The 12,828-nt window shown below is 41.2% G+C and overlaps 2 protein-coding genes across 3 annotated transcripts; both read left to right on the top strand.

Annotated features, from left to right (window-relative positions):
• Nucleotides 1–98: 98 nt before the first annotated feature.
• lztr1 (leucine zipper like post translational regulator 1) lies at nt 99–9,863 on the top strand. Of its 2 annotated transcripts, none has more exons than XM_027278111.1 (19): nt 99–685; nt 767–829; nt 3,391–3,447; nt 3,541–3,620; nt 3,705–3,813; nt 3,967–4,050; nt 4,139–4,196; nt 4,289–4,428; nt 4,510–4,711; nt 5,051–5,161; nt 5,261–5,353; nt 5,477–5,572; nt 6,056–6,245; nt 6,336–6,505; nt 6,704–6,987; nt 7,365–7,514; nt 8,249–8,354; nt 8,494–8,574; nt 9,000–9,863. In XM_027278111.1, exons 1-19 carry the CDS (start codon nt 507–509, stop codon nt 9,114–9,116), a joined length of 2,370 nt encoding a protein of 789 aa, XP_027133912.1. In that variant the 5' UTR covers nt 99–506; the 3' UTR covers nt 9,117–9,863. The 2 variants fall into 2 exon arrangements, with proteins under 2 accessions (XP_027133912.1, XP_027133911.1); XM_027278110.1 differs by having other exon boundaries at nt 4,949–5,161.
• Nucleotides 9,864–11,389: 1,526 nt separating this feature from the next.
• cldn26 (claudin 26) lies at nt 11,390–12,628 on the top strand. The gene has a single exon (XM_010733718.3). The coding sequence runs from the start codon at nt 11,444–11,446 to the stop codon at nt 12,098–12,100; it is 657 nt and encodes a 218-aa protein (XP_010732020.1). The 5' UTR covers nt 11,390–11,443; the 3' UTR covers nt 12,101–12,628.
• The last annotated feature ends 200 nt before the right edge of the window (nt 12,629–12,828 follow it).

Here is a 12,828-nt window from a genome sequence, read left to right as displayed (position 1 = left end):
AAAAAAATAATAATAGCATAAATAAATCTGCAGACTGGATAGATGATAGTAAACAGTATGTGTATATATTTTAATGTACTTTATGTTTCATGTCACAGGAAGTGAAGCTCTCTGTCGGGGGCGTGGTTGTTTGGTCGGCTCTGCTCTTTAATGACAGCACTCTTGTTTTGCTACTTTGTTTCCTTCCTCGTCCGCTTACTAAATGATAACTAGTCGACGTACTTGAGGCGTGTAAAGCTTTTTATTTTACTGTGGCGTCAGCAGCTTTCCGCTAACTTGTCATTCTCTGTAGCTGCTGTTTGTTTTTGTAGCTCAGCGAAGCTAACCGAGCGGCTAGTTTCCATTAGCACCGTTAGCCGGAGCTAAGCTAATCCTCTGAAAAAAATAAACAAACAAACAAATTAAAGATTTCACCTGGTGAAGAAACATTAAAGCTCTCACGGTGGAGGACTGACATTAAAACCATGGCGTTAACTGTGGACCTGGATTTGCCCTGAGAGAGGAAAATGCTTCAGCTGGATGACTTAGCAACAATGTCCTGCAAATCAACCAAAGTGGCCCCGAGTGTTGATTTCGACCACAGCTGCTCGGACAGTGTGGAATATCTGACGCTCAACTTCGGCCCGTTTGAGACCGTCCACCGCTGGAGGAGACTCCCTCCGTGTGATGAGTTTGTCGGTGCAAGGTGACATGTTGCAGCTGTCTGTCTGTCTGCACAGTTAAAGTCTTTATATCCGTCTGTAACATCAGTGTTTGCTCTGTGCAGGCGCAGTAAACACACTGTGGTGGCATACAGAGATGCCATCTACGTGTTTGGGGGCGACAATGGGTGAGTACAGACTCTCATCTTTCCTTTACAGGTTTATTTATATACCCCCATGATACTTTACATATACAGCAGGTCTTTATAATATGATAATAAATCTTTGTCTTTCTCTCTTTGTCCATTAGATTAGATTAAATATACTTTATTCATCCCACCACCACCTACTGAGGATAAACGTGGCATGATTTATAAAAAGAGTATTGTAATAGATAGATAGATAGATAGATAGATAGATAGATAGATAGACTTTATTTATCCCAAGCTGACGATAGACAACATAAGAATTAAAATATAAAATTAGATTAGATTAGATATACTTTATACAGCAGCAGAGGAAAGTGTAGCATACACTACAGAATTAGAAAAAAGTACAAAAGGCAAAAAAAACATAATACACAGACAGAAATATCTATAACCTACACAATAAACACGAAAAACAATCAACCTTCAAAAACAGACAAGTACTGAGGATAAAAGTGGCATGATATATAAAAAGAGTATTGTAATGTAAAGTGAACATAGTGTAAGAAATATTACAAAAGTAAGTGACCATGATATGAATAATAACTGCAAGGCATAAATGAAACTTGAGTTTGAGGATGCACCACTCACACTTCTATTGTTTGTCATTTATGAGCGCTGTCTACCACTTCTCAGAGCGGTCCATCTTTCCTGAGGGATCTTTAACGTGTGATATTTACTAGATTTGGTGAGATGAACAGAATGCTCGTCTTCTGTTTCTCTTTCTGTTTTAACTCCCAGCAGAAGTATATTCTGATAAAACTCTGGCTTCAGTTTAAAATAACAACTGTAAGTTTAAAACATTTTTCAACATCATCAAACAGGTTCTTATTGACCATTTTTCTTCAGCTTATGAAACACGTAAACAAAAAAAATGATTTTACAGATTTTACAAAGTAAATGTTTAGAGTTTTGCATGTAACGTCCATCTGATCGATTACATTCAGAAAAAGCCAAATACTGAAATATAAGAGCATTCCCACAAGGACACTTTACATCCAACACCAGCTCAACACATGGCAAACAAACGTATAGATAACAGGTCCTCACGTTTGTTACAGTAGTTAGACCAAACTTTAAACCTCCTTTTTTCATATGCACATTTACACAAAAAGACAAGACAAAGGAACAAAACATCAGTAACTCGCCACTCTCAATAACCTCAACTAGGAATAAACAGTTGAAGTAGTAGTGAAAAAGCTAAATAAAATACAATCGAGTGATGTATGAGGTCCCAAGTTATCATCAATCGCAAAAGTTTGGTAGACAGAATAATAAAGAGAAGCAGGTTTCACACTAACGTACTAGTTTAAGGTTGATTCAGTGGTATTTCTTTGCAGGATTATGACAGAATAATCATTAGTTTGTTTCCATTAGTGTATAATCACCTGAATATAAGAATAGTACAGCGAGAGTGGGTCCTCTTCCAGCCACAGTTTTTACTACATGCTTCGAAGGAGAGGGTGAGGCTTATGGGAGAGTATTCATTTGGTTGCAATCTGCAACTTCACAGCTAGATGCCACTATATCCTACAAACTGGACCCTTTAAAGTGATGTAATGATGGTCGTAAGGCCAGATAAGAGCCACATATCTGTTCATATTTCTCCCGATTCCTCCTCATACTCAATAAGACTTTTTCCAGGTGTACTGTAGGATGTTTAAACATTCAACTTTAATGCAGATATGACTAAAGGTAGCAATAATAATAATAATAGTATATGTAGTGGATGTCGTGCAGGACCACAGTAGCAGCCACGGTCCATGAGAACCTATGAGATGAGGGAGCACAAAGTAAGTTAGTGACATGAATGTGTAGAGATGAAGAGAGAGGGCTCAGTGCATTATCTAGTCTTATAGCAGCATGACTCGGGGTTGACCTGAGCCAGCCCTAACTATAAACTCTATCAAAAAGGAAAGTCTTAAGCCGACTCTTAAAAGTGTTGACGCCGTCTGCCTCCCGAACCCAAAATGGGAGTTTGTTCCACAGAAGAGGAGCTTGATAGCTGAAAGCGCTGGCTCTCAATCTACTTTTAGAGACTATAGGAACCACAAGGAACTCAGCATCTTTGGAGCGTAGTGTTCTGGTGGTGTAGTAAGGTACTATGAGCTCTTTTAGATATAATGGTGGACCATGAAGAGCTTTCTATTCTTGATTTAACAGGTAGCCAATGCAAAGAAGCCATAATGGGAAAAATTCGATCTCTGATCCTGGTTCCTGTCAGATTACGTGCAGCAGCGTTACTGAATCAACAGCAAAGTCCAAAGAGACTTATTGGAGCAGCCTGATAGCAAAGAGTTACAATAGTCCAGCCTAGAAGTAACAAATGCGTGGACTAGTTTTTCTACATGTGCTTGAGACAGGATGCACCTGAGTTTTGCGATGTTACGTAGGTGAAAGGGCAGTCCTTTGTTTCTTGTTGACGTTAAAGGACATAACCTGATCAAAGATCAGGTGGAGCTGGAGGCCAGGGTGATCCCATCTATTGATCCCAGTTATTGTCCACTGCATCACATGTATTTCTATTTTGTGTCACCTGATAGGAAGAACATGCTGAATGACCTGCTCCGCTTTGACGTGAAGGACTGCTCGTGGTGTCGGTAAGATTGCGGCAATGCACCATAACTGAGCAAATAAAAGAAAATATAGAGCATATAATGTGATTCATTGCCTGTGTGTGATGTTCATTACAGAGCGTTCACCACTGGAACTCCACCTGCTCCCAGATATCATCATTCAGCTGTCGTCTATGGCAGCAGCATGTTTGTTTTTGGTAAGTTTGTCATCATCAAATGTCATTAATACTACTTTTAAACTCACAGCTGATGCTGTAATGCTTTCCTTTAATATATTTCAGGGGGCTACACTGGAGACATCTACTCAAACTCAAACCTGAAAAACAAAAATGACCTTTTTGAGTACAAGTTTGCAACAGGGCAGTGGACTGAATGGAAAGTGGAGGGGAGGTAATGTAATATTTAAGATATTTAAGTTGTTAGATTTATATATAGGTCGTACTTTACTTGAAATTCACAGTGCAGTGAAATGCAATTACCTTTGGGTAAAACCTGTGTGGAAATCAGTTTAAATCAACCTGTCCTCTTTTGTCTCTGTTTCAGCTTGCCAGTGGCGAGATCTGCACATGGGGCCACAGTCTACAGTGATAAACTTTGGATATTTGCTGGCTATGATGGAAATGCCCGGTATGTTTGACTTTTTTCTTTGCTCTTACATCAGTTGACAGTTTTTTTTGCCTGCAATACTGATCTATATTTTATTACCCGCGTGCAGACTGAATGACATGTGGACCATCAGCCTGCAAGATCGTGAACATGCGTGTTGGGAGGAGGTCAGTAAAATAAATTTCAAATATTCTCTAACCAGAAGAACATTGAGAGTACGATGTGTTAACGTCTGTGTCTCTGCCTTTGTGTCCGTCAGATCGATCAGAGCGGTGAGATTCCTCCATCTTGCTGCAACTTCCCCGTAGCTGTATGCAGGGACAAGATGTTTGTGTTTTCTGGCCAGAGCGGAGCAAAGATCACCAACAACCTCTTCCAGTTTGAGTTCAAGGGCCACATGTGAGTATGTTTGCCTGTGCAGATGATTCACCCCTCCTGCGCGATAGATAGGATGACTCATTACTCCTTCCATCTTCTCAGGTGGACACGCATCCCGACTGAACACTTACTCCGAGGCTCCCCTCCGCCTCCTCAGAGACGTTATGGCCACACCATGGTTGCCTTTGACCGCCACCTCTATGTATTTGGAGGTGCTGCTGACAACACGCTGCCCAACGAACTGCACTGCTACGACGTGGACTCTCAAACCTGGGAGGTGATCCACCCCAGCCTGGACAGTGAGGTATAAAACAAATAGATTTACAAAGAACTGTGTCTGTAGATAGTGGAAGTGATTGAATGACATCACAAATATAAAAAAGAACATGATATTGGTGCTCACTTCCCACCCATATTGTACTACGCTTTGTTTTATGTAACTGTAGCCGTTTAGTCAGATTATGTATTATGCAGCTGTATTATGTATTGTTGTATCTGAAAACTACTAAAACATGTTCTCCTTCTCATTATTTCTTTTTAGCTTAGCTTCTCTTCATTCAACATTGAAGGGGACATCCTGCATTCTGCTGATCACATTGAACAATCTCCAAAAGCTGAATTTCCTCTTTCCCTGACTCCTCAGATGCCCAGTGGGAGACTTTTCCACGCTGCTGCAGTAATTCAAGATGCTATGTACATTTTTGGAGGAACTGTGGACAACAATGTGCGCAGTGGGGAGATGTACAGATTCCAGGTTAGCTTCAAACAACATTTAGACACTGCTAAAAAGTCCTTCCTGACTAGATTCAGCAGTTATAGACCTCCTACAAATATATTTTTCTCCTTCTTGCAGTTCTCCTGCTATCCAAAGTGTACTCTCCATGAGGACTATGGCAAACTTTGGGAAAATCGTCAGTTCTGTGATGTGGAGTTTATTCTGGGGGAGGTGGGTTTTTACGGAAACATTAGTGTCTAAACTTAAATTAAAATGACAAGGTTACTTTCACATGATCCAACGGAGGTGTTTTTTTTTTTTTTCAATCTGTTTGACTTGTTGTGTTGTTTACAGAGGGAGGAGAGAGTCTTGGGGCATATTGCTATAGTGACTGCGAGATGTCAGTGGCTGCGGAAGAAAATCCTGCAGGCTCGGGATAGGCAGCGTCAGGTCAGAGCCGTGCAGCAAGTACACTTCATTTCCTCTGAGATAAGGGAAGAAGATTGGTGTTGTCATAAGATATTTATAGACATGAAACATCTGCAAGCTGTACCTGACCTGCAAGGACAAGGAAAACAATATCAAACAATATCATGAAATTAATATCATAAAACCAAATTAATCTTTGCTCTGATATCAAAATACTGATTTTGTTGTGTTGACATAACTCATCATTCAGATTTCAAACAGTCATAAACTGATATGAGGTTAAACTGGCCAAATGAACTGCGTAAATAAGGACGTGCTTGTGCCTCGCTATCACATATCACAATATTTGCACTTTCCAATATTAACAGGCTCAACATGGATTGAATTAAAGCTGCAAACAGAATATGAAAACAACTAACTGTTTAAAAAACAGTAAGAGTTCACTTCTACAGAGGACCCTCAATAAAGTCTTGCATGTTAAAGTGTTACATAATCTGTGTGCAGAAAACTAGACAGGAAAGCAGCGAGGAAAGTGACGAAGGGGCAGCTGGAGGTCCGAGAGATATGCCAGCAGTCAGCAGACCTTCGGGCACACAGCCGATGCTGGAGGTAGCCATCAGGGAAGCAGAGGCCCAGCCTTTTGAAGTCTTAATGCAGTTCCTGTACACGGACAAGATCCAGTACCCACGCAGAGGTACCACTCTCCTCGCGGTTGACTTGTTCATCTGCCAAAATCTCCATGAGAAAATTTGATCATGTGTCTTTATCTTGCTTGTCTCTGTAGGTCACGTCCAGGATGTTCTTCTAATAATGGATGTCTACAAACTGGCCCTTAGTTTTAAGCTTTCCCGCCTGGAGCAGCTCTGTGTGCAGTACATCGAGGCTTCTGTCGACCTGCAGAACGTTCTCAGTGTTTGTGAAAATGCCAACAAGCTGCAACTGGACCAGCTCAAGGTAAGTCTGGAAAGTTGTTTATGACTAAACTCGGGCTGCAAATCTCGTTGTTACTGCCCTCCAGTGGATGAAGTCCAGGGTGTCGTCAGTACAATACATTTTATACTTTCAACCAAGCAAGCTCAGTAAAGCTCTGCAGCTTAGAAAAGAGAAATATTTGATTCAACATCAATGCTATCAAATTACTTCTTCCTCCAGGAGCATTGCCTTAATTTTGTGGTGAAGGAGTCACACTTCAACCAGGTGATCATGACGAAGGAGTTTGAACATCTGTCCACCCCACTGATCGTGGAAATAGTGCGGCGAAAGCAGCAGCCTCCTCCGAGGTTGTACTCGGACCAGCCTGTGGACATCGGGACCTCTCTGGTCCAGGACATGAAGGCTTACCTGGAGGGAGGAGGTCTCGAGTTCTGTGACATTATCCTGCTGTTAGACGGACACCCACGGCCTGCTCATAAAGCCATACTGGCAGCCCGATCCAGGTAGAGAGTACACAGGTTTTATGACCTGCTTCGTGCACTCACAGCACCTAAAGCAACTCATCAAACCCCTGACTTGCCCATGAACAAAGATTTTCTTGGTCGACTAGTAGTCGTTAAGTCAAGCCATTAGTTGACTAGTCTAGATTTGGACATCAGAAAGTGATTTGAATTCCAGGGCTGAATGTTATAAATAACACTGGTAACACTGTGCTACATTAGGAGGAAGCCCTGAAACTAAACAGCATAACTTTCAGTGGATCTTTAGGTTTTAATGGCACGCTTTGAAGGAAAACGAGGTGTTAAATTTTCTCATCATTGTGCTCTCCATCATTTCAGCCTAGTGATTTGTCTGTAACGCTTACGTTTTTACTCCTCAGTTACTTTGAGGCAATGTTCCGCTCTTTCATGCCCGAGGACGGTCAGGTGAATATCTCCATTGGTGAGATGGTTCCAAGTAAACAAGCCTTCGAGTCCATGCTGCGTTATATCTACTATGGTGACGTCAACATGCCTCCAGAGGACTCGCTGTATCCTTCTCAAATTCAGACTGCTTTATATTCATTTCCTCCCCCCAGGAAGATGTATATACTATAAACTGAAAGCAAACATCTTTGCAAATGTAATGAAAATAAATTATAAATGAGGCCACATCCTTTTGATGAAGGCTTCTGCTTTTCTCAACCACTGAGCCAGGAAATTTGACAGAGAGGAACTGTGGTGGAGCTTAAGTGGGATAAGAAAGTTGGAACCACAGTGGCTGAGTGTGATAAGCTGAGAAACCTGTCAATCAAGGCGAACAAACTCAAAACATACACTTCTCTTAATGCTTTGATGTCTTTACTGCTGAAACACTGACTTTGTGTTTGGTTCTCTGGAGAGAAATTGGGGATATTTTTTGGACAGTCATGTTAAGTACAATCGATACCTGTGGGTGTTTTGAAAAGAAGTTATGTTTAGGCTGATACCGTATGGGTTTCACATGATAAAGATTAAGAAAACAACATGTCATTGGGATGCTACAGTCAGCACCTAGTGGACGTTGTTGCAACTGCATCGAAATGAACTTCTTTTCAGCCATTGTTGTCCGTGTTGTCCGTTATGTTGCCTATGGGATGCATATTTTGAGCAAATACTAACATTTAATGTCTCATTCAGTCTCCTGGTATCATCTGTGCAAAGTTAAAAAGTGTAAAATCACAAATTTCACTGGAATGTAGCACACAGAAAAGTTTTGTTCACTTCCTTGACCTGCAATGAACAGCTATCTGTTTGCTGCACCATATTACTATGGGTTTTCAAACAACAGGCTGCAGGCGTACTGCAAGCAGAATCTGGAGATGAATGTCACTGTGGAGAATGTCTTGCAGGTATTTATGTTTTTACCCGTGGGAGGCGGGAGAGTGACCTAATTTGATAGTGTTGTCACATACTTGAAGAACATTTTTTTTCTTTTTTTTACGCCACATGAATCATTTCCTCACTCACACTTCTCCCTCAATGTTGCAGATTCTGGAGGCAGCTGATAAGACCCAGGCTCTGGACATGAAGAAGCACTGCCTGCACATTATTGTCCACCAGTTCATTAAGGTGGGTGGGCTTGTAACCGGAGCCCTCGGGGTTTGCTGCCCACTCACTGCAGCTGAGCTAACCCTGTAGGCCCATCTTCCATTGCAGGAGGCCGACACCTTTGGCCTCCTAGTGGATCACCCTCCATCTTCTACGTAGAGAGGAGGCTGTTTACAGTCTGACCGGCTGTACAAGCACCTCATCGCATAACCACGAGGGTCAAAGTGGCACTCTGATTATTGTTTGTTATTCAAAGACACAGCGAAGCTCTCAATTTTCACCCTCCTTCACTGGAGCGTTGTTAGTGTTTCTGTTAAGCTTCTTTCTGTTTATCATTTTTCATGCATGAGCAATCGAATGCTGCTTATTCCTCATTTGACTCTTTGACTCATTGTCTTAATTTATGGCTCATTTTTTATATTTTTTGCTCTCCTCCCCTCCCAAAGGTATCCAAGCTCCCCAACCTGCGGTCTCTCAGCCAGCTGCTGCTTTTGGACATCATTGAGTCTCTAGCTACACACATATCAGACAAACAGTGCGCTGAGATGGGCTCCGACATTTAGGATGACGCCGAGAGCCGGGCTCTTTTCTCCTCTTGCAGAAGCCATACATCTCCGCTCCACCTACTTCTAGTCATTCCCTCGTCCCCAATGCGTAGTACTTCTTTTCTTTTATGTTAGACCTCGCATGTTTCAAACCCCATTTTATCCATGCAAGTTATTCCTGTCTCACTCTGGAGTGAAATCAGTGAAGTTACAATTATTGAACGGTCCAAAAATTCCCTTTTTTATGTTGAGTTTATTTATTTATTTTGATTGCACAGAAGAAAACGTCTGTAAGGTTGAATTCTGCTCAGTATTGCTGCTGCATTTTTTGAATAGATATGCAGTGGACTGTAATAATTCATTCATGTGATACTTTAGAAATATTCCAGTGTTGCCCTCTGCTTATAATATACTTAATCAAAGTATACTATAGATGGATTATTTATCTAAACCTGTATTCATCACGTGTATTACTCTCATCTCTGACACAGTTAACATGCCTGGATTAAATGTAAGGAATCAGAATCATGATATGAAAATAATCAGAATGTATGTCTGTCTTAAGCTATTTGTTTTGTTAAATGTTATTGTCATTGGCACACATCTTTGTAATACTAACCACCTCTTACCATTACTAACAGACGAGCTCTCTGTATCCATACAATATAGCAACGTGTATTTAGTGACATCACTATGCTGTTATTAAATATTTACCCACGTGAGTTTCATGTATTTAAAGCCTTAATAAATCTTATACAAAATGAGTCATGTTGTTGAGTCTCCAGTGCTGCCTGCCTCACTTGATACCCACACAAAAGTGTCCTAGAGGTCTCACTGTGCCGCTTTATCTGCCTGAGTAAACTACCTCATTATGTAATTAAAGTTTTTGTACAACCATCTTTGGCAGCCCTCCGTAAACAGTAAAATGTGCCAAAAGTTGAGTGAGCACTCGCATAAAAGATGTTTTGACCTGTTATCGGGCCCTGCTGTAGGTATCAGGCTGTGTCATCATGAGTCTAATGGACCCTCTGACAGGTGACACCATTTTCCGGCCCTGACCCAGTCTACCCTTAAATTCTACACTCACCTAAGTAAAGAGAGCAGCTTGACCTGGCTTTGAGTCTACATTGCAATCTACTGTAGTTAGACTAACCTACAACACAATGGTTCGCTCCACTTCGTTTCATGGTAGTTTGAAATAAAAGGTGATTTTAAACATTTAAACAGGCTCTATATGTTCAGAAAATCTTCATAGTTGCAGTAAAGTATTCAGAAATGTTTTTAGATTGAGTATGAAAAATCTAAGGCCGTTGTGCCCTATGCACTATATGAAGAATAGCTGAAGGTTAATGCTTTGACCTTTCATCAGATTAGCCACGTCCTTCAGGGGTTTCAGTTTCCACAGATCTATGGATGATAAGGTCAGACAATGCTCCTTGGTTTGAGAGGGTGAACTCCTTTAGCTTTGGTGATGCTTTACACTTGCAAAGATTAAAATGTAATTACTCAAGTGAGCTAAAATCAAATAGGTTAATTCTATTACGTCAAATATGACTTAGAAAATATTGCATTTTAGGAATGGTTGAATTGTTTTATTATGAAGTGATGTGGTGCATTTTGTTCATGGGTCTGGGAAGAAAAGGTTGACCTAAATGCTGAAGCACTAGATTGGATTTTCTGTTAGCTGCCAGTTGTACTGCAAGATCTGTAAAAACCCTCGGAGGAATTCACAAAGTGTTGGACTCTTTTGGACTCTGTTGTAAGTACCATTGCAGTGAGCACAAAGTGCTATTCATAGTCTAGATACTTGAGACACTTGGCAAATCAAAAGCTTCTCCTGTGATTTCCTTAGAGCGTAAATAATGCCCATGTCTCACCAGTGACATCAGTAAAACAATCTGAAATAATTGCAACTTTAAAAGCTGGACTGAATTTCACAGCCATGAAGAAGCCATTATCGTCATGCCCGTTGCTTCTTAATTCTTTTTTGTGTGTACTCCCCATGTCCAGCTTGCTCATGTTTCATTCATTTAAGTCTACCTGTTCGCACACACAGCCCCAGATCCCGCTGGACATATCTGGTTTCATCTAAAAAACAGAGTTCATTGTTCGCTGTGATGATATTGAACACTGAAACAAAACAGTATGTCTGTTGTCATGCCGCAGTCCTGGATAATCTCCCACTTTTCAGGTGCATTTTATTAAGGAGGCTGAATAAGTGGGCTGGCCAGGTAGATCCTGATACCTCAGGCAGGTGGGACGAGCTACAGAGCTCTTCTGGATCTGGGACCTGTTACATCGACCTGCACGCTTCAGCAGGAATCACAGCACGGCAGAGGCAAAAGATGGTTTTCCTGACAACTAAAATCATGCAAAGGACTGCACTCTTTGTGACATTTGGGGGGTTTGTCACTTCTCTGATCAATGCCTTCCTTCCATTCTGGAAGACGATGAACTCTGACCTGAACGAAATGGAGAACTGGTTCTCTGGATTGTGGCACACCTGCCTCTACACAGAGGAGGTGGGAATTCAGTGCAAGGCCTACGATTCAGTCCTAGGCTTGCCGTTGGAACTGCAGATCTCCAGGTGGCTTGTGACAGTTTCTATAGGCACCGGAGGTTTAGGTCTGCTGGTTGTCTTACCAGGATTGGAGGGGGTTGAGATGTGCGTGGAGCAGCCTCACCTGAAGAGACGGTTCATTATCCTTGCCGGGCTGTTGACCTGGGTGTCAGGGCTCACCAGTCTGGCTCCTGTCTCTCTTGTGGCCTACTCAACTTTGGTGGACTTTTTTGACGAGGGTTGGCCTGAGGTGATGCCACGCTGGGAGTACGGAGAGGCAATGTTCTCTGGATGGTTTGGAGGTTTGGGCCAGCTCATCGGAGGGACTCTCCTTTTTATAGCTGTGTGTATGTACGACTTTGACCAGAGGCCACCGAGTGTGCCAAACAGCCCACAGGTGAAGCACAGGACAAAGGACTACCAGAAGACAGAGGTGTTATAGATCTCTCATTGTTAAATGTGTTATCTGCACATCCATGTATGTCATATGGAGACGTGGACTTGAATAATGAGATAAAAATCACTTTTGAAAACATTTTTTGGCTCTATTTGTGTGACAATGACAAGAAAAACATTTCTGATTGAAGTGATATAAAAGCTGTTTGTGTTTCGGTGTTTCATTTCAAGTCAGGTTGTTACACCTTCCTGTGATTTCTGTTCTGGTTAATAGAGAGGTTTTTTTTTTTGTTTTTTTTTTACAAACCTGCAAGTTAATAAGCAGCTTTAGTCGACAGAGGATAAATAAGATGGGAAGTCTTTATCTACCACTAGACATGCACCTACTTTACATCAAACTTTTCTTAGAGTAAAAGTAGAAATACCGACAGAATAAACTCAAAAATAACCTCTTCATCTTTGACTCGTACATCTCCTTTGGTGCAATGTCTGATAACCAGGCTAGTGATTCTCAAATTGATTAATGGGTACTTTAATTCAAAATTAAAGTAGTGACAGCAGCCAAAATCTGTTTCTATTGTGCTCTGAAAAGTCTGTGGTACATCAGTAATGCTCAAATTTGATTACTATATGTATGCATAACTCTTTTTATGTGACTTTACTTATGATTTAGAGTCGTTTGCTGTGATTTCTTTCTGTTGGAAGTGTCAGCTTCTAAATAAATGTGCTATATGAAGAAAGTAACATCATGAGTACATGATTCAAAACACAGGT

Source organism: Larimichthys crocea, chromosome III (genome assembly GCF_000972845.2).
Source record: "Larimichthys crocea isolate SSNF chromosome III, L_crocea_2.0, whole genome shotgun sequence".
NCBI classification, from domain to species: Eukaryota; Metazoa; Chordata; class Actinopteri; family Sciaenidae; genus Larimichthys; species Larimichthys crocea.
Note: the sequence above shows the minus strand (reverse complement) of the source record. Positions and strands in the feature narration are given on the sequence as shown.